The sequence below is a fragment of the Eupeodes corollae genome, chromosome 3 (genome assembly GCF_945859685.1).
Source record: "Eupeodes corollae chromosome 3, idEupCoro1.1, whole genome shotgun sequence".
Classification (NCBI taxonomy): Eukaryota; Metazoa; Arthropoda; class Insecta; order Diptera; family Syrphidae; genus Eupeodes; species Eupeodes corollae.
In genome coordinates, this window is record NC_079149.1 from 30,863,010 (window position 1) to 30,869,739 (window position 6,730).

At 32.1% G+C, this 6,730-nt stretch overlaps 1 protein-coding gene across 1 annotated transcript; it reads right to left on the reverse strand.

Moving 5' to 3' along the window:
• Positions 1 to 3,716: 3,716 nt before the first annotated feature.
• Positions 3,717 to 6,132, reverse strand: LOC129952215 (uncharacterized). Its single transcript, XM_056064700.1, has 4 exons — positions 6,060 to 6,132; positions 4,397 to 6,002; positions 4,060 to 4,286; positions 3,717 to 3,960 (listed from the first exon to the last, which is right to left on the reverse strand). The coding sequence occupies exons 1-4, from the start codon at positions 6,068 to 6,070 to the stop codon at positions 3,855 to 3,857; spliced, it is 1,950 nt and encodes a 649-aa protein (XP_055920675.1). The 5' UTR covers positions 6,071 to 6,132; the 3' UTR covers positions 3,717 to 3,854.
• Positions 6,133 to 6,730: the final 598 nt, after the last annotated feature.

Below are 6,730 nucleotides of genomic sequence, written 5' to 3' on the forward strand. Positions count from 1 at the left end.
AATGTGGCACCATTTTGATGAAACCACATATTCTCCAAGTCGTATTCTTCAAAAATCGGTTATCATATGACCACAACGCTCCGAATTATGACAATGACAGTCATTCCATGACCGTTTTCAAGAAGTAAGGTCGAATCACACCTCCGGACCAAAGAGTTCAGCAAACAGTGACTTTTTGTAAATGTTATGGGAACTCTTCAATTATAAAAAAACACACCGAATAAGAAATGTACTTGGCCACTGAAGAATTTTTTTTTCGAAAAATCACCGTTTACCGCCTTTTGTTCAAGCAGCTATTCGACTTATCTTCGACCGACCAACGACGCGCGACGTTGTGAATGGTCATCTAGCTTTAGTTGTTGTGTGAACTGGATCCAAATTCAAAATACGCCATAATGTGCCGTAAAACAGTTCTAATTCGTGAGAACGACAAGGAATTCACAAATTCAGAATTCGGGAACACTTTTACTTACAGCATCGAATTTTCAGTGGTACGAGCTAAATGATGATGCACAGGCCTTACAATATCCGTAACCAATCCAGTCTCTTCAATTTTGTTCACAATTTTGCCAATTGCTTGCATAGGTGGACGATTAAGTCTTCTTAAAGCACGATATGTGGCTGTGGCAGAATCACCATTTTTGTAGTAGGTTTTAACAATTTTAATGCGTTGTGTGATATGTAACCGATATATTTTCGTTAATGTCAGACTTTCAACTGACTGAAATATGTCGAATTCCAGCCCTATATGCTTGAAACAGCGGATAACACGAGCAGTTTATTTCATTTTGAATTCTTGAGTCTTTTCTGATTGTGAAACGTTAAAATCAGTGGCCACTAACGTTGTAGCCAAAATGTGTGCACTATGTCGAATGGGAAATTTCAACTCATTTTGTAGCTGTATTAAGCCAATCAGAATGCCTTGACTACTTAGCCATTAGCTTAACGAACGCCCCCAATTAACTTGGTTATACATGCTGTGTCATTGAATGAGCTTTCGTAAACGTCAAATATTTATTATCAATAAGATGGTGGGATGCGACCCACACTGATAACTTAACATCCCGTCTGACGATTTGTCTTGCTTAAAAATTTTTACATTTTATTTCTTAAATTTCTAAAAATTGGATGAATGAAATTAATTTGAGAGATATCAAGAACTGAACATCAACTTTTACCAAATTTGCGTACTATTTCTTGTAGATTTTATTTTTTTTATGAAAAAACCAACAGTTGGATTTTTTAAAGTACTGAATATCAAAAACAATATTTTCTGTGAAATATAAAAAGTTCGAAGAAAACATTTTTAATTTATTGAAAAGCTTTTTGAGTCGAAAGTAAGTCGAAAGTAAATTTTTACTAAGTTTTAGTATTGTTTTTTTGTTAGTTTTTATTTTTTTTAAAAAACTGTCAATTATTCTCAAAATTTGTCCAAATGTTGAAACAATATTTTGTATAAGTTAAAATTAGTTGGCCATAATCTCAAATTTTTGAAAAGATATTTGAGTCGAAAATCAATTTTTACCAACTTTTATAAATTCTCTTGTTTAGGTTTTTATTTTTTGTAAAAAACTGTCAATTCGATTATTCTCCAAATTTTTGAAAGATGAAAGTAGTTTCAAACCAATATTTCTAGGTTTGAAAGGATATTTAAGTCGAAAATCAATTTTTACCAACTTTTATAAATTTAATTTGTTAAATTTTTTGTTTTTTGTAAAAAAACTGTCAATTCGATTTTTCTCAAAATTTTACTGAATGGGGACAACAATATTTTTTAAAAGACAAAAGTAGTTTTAAGCCAATATCTCAAAGTTTTGAAAAGATATTTGAGTCGAAAATCAATTTTTAAAAACTTTTATAAATTCTCTGGTTTAGGTTTTTATTTTTTTGTAAAAAAACTGTCAATTCGATTTTTTCCAAAATTTTACTGAATGTGGACAACAATATTTTTTAAAGGATGAAAGTAGTTTTAAGCCAATACCTCAAAGTTTTGAAAAGATATTTTAATCGAAAGCTATTTTTACCAACTTTTGTAAATTTTTTTTTTAGATTTTATTTTTATAAGAAACACTTTCAATTCAATTTTTCTCAAAAATTGACTGAACGTGGACAACAATATCTTTTAAAAGATAAAAGTAGTATAAAGCCAATATCTCAAAGTTTTGAAAAGATATTTGAGTCGAAAATCAATTTTTACCAACTTTTATTAATTTTCTTGTTTAGGTTTTTATTTTTTGTAAAAAAAACTGTCATTTCAATTTTTCTCCATTTTTTTCCAAATGTTGAAAACAATATTTGGTATAAGATATAATTTGCTGGAAGCCATAATCTCAAATTTTTAAAAGATATTTGAGTCGAAATTCAATTTTTATCAACTTTGAGTAATATTTTTTAAAGTTTTTATTTTTTATAAAAAACTGTCAATTCGATATTTCTCAAAATCTTACCAGATGTTAAAAACGTAATTTTTCGTTGCACAAAATTGTTTTGGAGATAAAATCATTTTGTATTCGTAAAATTTTCGAGGTGACACATTTTTTTTTGATCTATAAAAAAACCGTTAATAGGATTTATTTCAAAAAAATATAATTGTTTGGTATCACGTGACAATTTATTATATACAATTTAATTCAAGTCTCTAGCGGTTTTAGTTTATGAGATATTTAGGGTTACCCAAAATGTTCAACTTTTTTTTAAACTGCTATGGTAAAAAAACCACCATGTTTTTGCCTTATTTCTGTATATACAATTTATTTGAAGTTGACATCTCTACTGGTTCTTGAGCTATGGATGACGAAAAAAACGTCGCGTACGTTTGGACTTTCGGGCGTACGACAGACATCTTTAAAAATCTTTTATTTCGACTCTAGGGACCTTGAAACATCGAGAAATGTCAAAATTTTCAATTTGACAAATTGGATCCATTACAATACTTTGGGAAGTTGACAAAAAAATAATATGCACCCATTTAAAAATTGTTTAGTAAATAATTTGACGTTCAAAAAGAATTTTGACAGTTTAAGGTTGGTCATACAACGTTTTCGTCGTTGACCGCAAATTTGATAAACATTCTTTATGTTCTTTATTAATTTCCTAGGGTTAAACATTAATGGTATTCACGCAACTTGGTAAATCTACAAATTGTGTAAAATGATAAGTTTACACAAAATTTTGGATAAACACCCTTTTAGTTCCTTTGGTTGAATGCTGTGTAATTGAATCAGCTGTTTGTTTAATGTCAAATGTTCAACATCAAAAATTGTTTTTTGAGCTCACAATTTTTGTTTTGTTTTTTAGAACCTTAAATAAATTTTAAAAAGTTATAATACGCAAAGATGCCAAAAATAAGAACAAAAAGGAATGCATTAAATTAAATTAACACAAAATTCTTAGGAAAACTTGAAGTCCTATTAGTAAAGTCAAAATGAAGTTTACCTACATATTTAAGTTAACCAGAAAAATGTTCGATAATTTTATTTACCAATATAATGTACTTGGAACGTTTTAACAGTTATTGTGTACAATTTGACAGTTCTTTACCAAATGTCAAACAAATGTAGTGTTTTATATGTGTAGTATATCATTACATGAATACTCTTTTTATTTTGTCGTTGACTACTTACAAGAAATGTGTTTTTGGTTTGCTTTATGTGTTTTTAGCAGGTCTTAAGAGCTTCACTGAGTTGAGAATACATTTTCTAAGGAAACATATGTAATATGTATACTTCATTTAACTTTATTTTCATCTCATACAATTACTTAGATATAATTATCTTTTAAACATTCGCAATTGGACGGCAAAAACTTAAAGGTGTGTTCACATTTCATCATTATTATCATCGTTATCATTCATTTTACTTGTAACGTTTCATTAGAAGACGTGGTACAAATTCATCGTTCATTTTATCCAAGTGGTTTCCTGGAGGATGATAGTTACAACAAACCCACACCTTATTGCCACTGCAATTTAAAAAGAAAATCAAAATCAATATTTACAATAAAACCACATCATCAGACAGACAGCGCTTTAAAAAAAGATACAACATCCATCATTCTTACATTTGTGCAACTCCAGTACCAACTTCTCTGGTATCTTTCCATACAAGCTGTGTAAAATGTCCCACCTCCCTTGAAAACTTTGGATTGTTATAGTCGTATAGATCAATTTCATCATACCAAGATTTGACTGCCATTTTAGCACTGCATGACATACCCTCTGTATAGTACAGATTCTCTCCATATTCATTGTCTGGTCTGTGATAGAAAGCATCCTTTAGAGCTAGGTGCTAGGATGAAAAAAAAAAATATTAAACAAAAGCAAAACAAATCAAAGTTCTAAACTGTCTGCAGGAAATTTCAAAACTTCAATCAAAAACAACGACTTCATAAAACCAACCTCTGCCCATTCTTTAGCAACTTGAGCTAAAAACTCATTATGAACCAGAGGCGGAACTCCATGCATCTTTCGATATTGATTGTGTAACCTCAAACATTTCTCCTCGAAAAGGGTATACCTTTCAGGGCTGGCAAGTCGAAATTTTTCCTTTGGATTGAGTTTGGCCCGAACAACCCGCCTGGGTCTTGCTTGATGAAAGTGATATCGGTTTTCTGAGTTAAAGTTTTCATCCATCGATATGATGTACTCATCCTGTGGCTTGACAGAAGGGAGTTCATTTTTGTCTTGTTCTTCATAAGTCTTGGGATCGTCGTAGGTTATTGCTTGAGGAGTGAACGTGGTCTTTTGAAGAACTGGTTCAGCTAATTTACCTCCATCAACATCGTCAAAGTATTTGGGGATTTTCGAAATTTCAGCAGTGATGTCTACCACCTGTTTTTGAGGTTCGTTCATTAATACTCCGTCGAGAAGACTTATTCGTTTACCTTGGTTCAAAGACCGCATTCTTTTTAAAGTCTCACAACCAGTCGCCAGTGTTCCAGCCTGAGTTAGAGCTTCCCCTCTTGTTGTACTACCATACTCTGCAGTACTGCCTTCGACAGGGACACTCCTTACCGCTTCTCCTTGAACTGATCTCATACCTTGTTCCATGTTCCGCAAACCCTCTTGCATCCCACTGATAGTATTTCTATAGGTTTGCATAATGAGTTCAATATCTTGGACGTCAAACCGACCATCATTTTCCACAAGCTGTCCGTTCAAAATGGTAAACTCTTTGCCTTCATAAGTGCTTCGAAAATGACCTTTTCCAATAGCCCTAAAAGTCATTTTAGTCTTCTCACCACTTCGTGTAACATAGTCGGTATTAATTGATGATCCAGCTGGTGGATTCCACACTTCTTGACCCTTCAGGGCATTTACACCACCTGCTAATTCTCTAGCACCCAATTTCATACCTTCCATGATCCTTTTGTAAACTACTTTAATAGCTTCCTTATCGGATTCATCTAGAATTGAGTTGGTATCATAAATATTCCCTTCAAGTATATAAAACACAGAACGTTTAAAGTTGCAACGATATAAATCGGGCGCAACTTGAGCTAAGAACAATTTTTCGTTGCCAATCATTGTTTCAGCAGTAATGTTCGGTAATTGTGCGACTGGTTGAGGATTGGATTGCTCGTTTGCTCTTTCGGTCTGGAGTAAATTGAAGAATCTATCGTATAATTCTTCTACTTTTTGAGAGGATGGCTTTGGAGTATCATTTTCTTCTATGATGGCTATTGTGTTTGGTTCTTGAATGGACGGATTTTGAATTGCTTGATCTTGAATTGGTGATAGAGCTTGACGGAGCGGTTGTCTAGTCGGTGGTGCTGGTAGTGGATGTGCTTCTTCAAGTGCCTGAACAGAAGATTCTTCAACTGATACCTCGGTGATTCTGTCCAATTGGATTGGTTCCACCACATGTTTGGGTTGTTGAGTTATTACCTTTGGTGGTGTCGATATCGTCTGTGGAACAGAGTTTCGAGGTTCATTACTTCGGGCAGTGTTTTCTGTGCTTTCGACAGATTTGGATGTTTTGTCATCTTCACAAGTGCAACAGAACCTTGAAATAAAAATCCAAATTTGAAGACATAAATTATTTAATGTTTGGAAAATGTACCTGAACTGCATTTTGTATTAGGCTTAGAGGCAACTTAACTACCCTACACCTTTCATTGTTTGATTCCCAAAACATACTGCAGCACAGGAAATTTTCAATTAAAACAAAAACCTTTATCATCATAATCTTATCATCAGTTCTTATGATTCGTTTTTTATTATTGATGATAAAAATTGTTATCGAATGTGCATTGCATTATCTTTTCGTATTTTGGGGAAATATGATAAGAAACAGCAAAAAGCACCATTTTCAAGAGCGTTTGTAAAAACAAAAATTATTTCTTAATGAGTTTTTTATTACTGCTACATTTTTGATGAAAGTGATAAATCTTTTTGCTTTAATAAGTAGAAACGTAAACAATATCAAAAAAGTTCTCTTAAAGAAAAGGGTTTTCCCCATTGTAACTACTCTGATTAATGAAGAAAAACGTAAGATTGGTAAAAATATGAAAACCCCAAGAACTATTTTTTCGTTGAAAAGCACCGTCTCTAAAGCGAGTTTCTATGTTATATCTCTAAAATTAATAATTTTTTATATCTGCAATAATTGGACAACTATGAACTTTTACTGCGAACACACCTTTAAGATTCAAACTGTCAATGTCAAATCGAAAAATTAAAGCAACTTGTTATCCATTATCGATAATTTCTGGTTAAAGATGTCACATCATT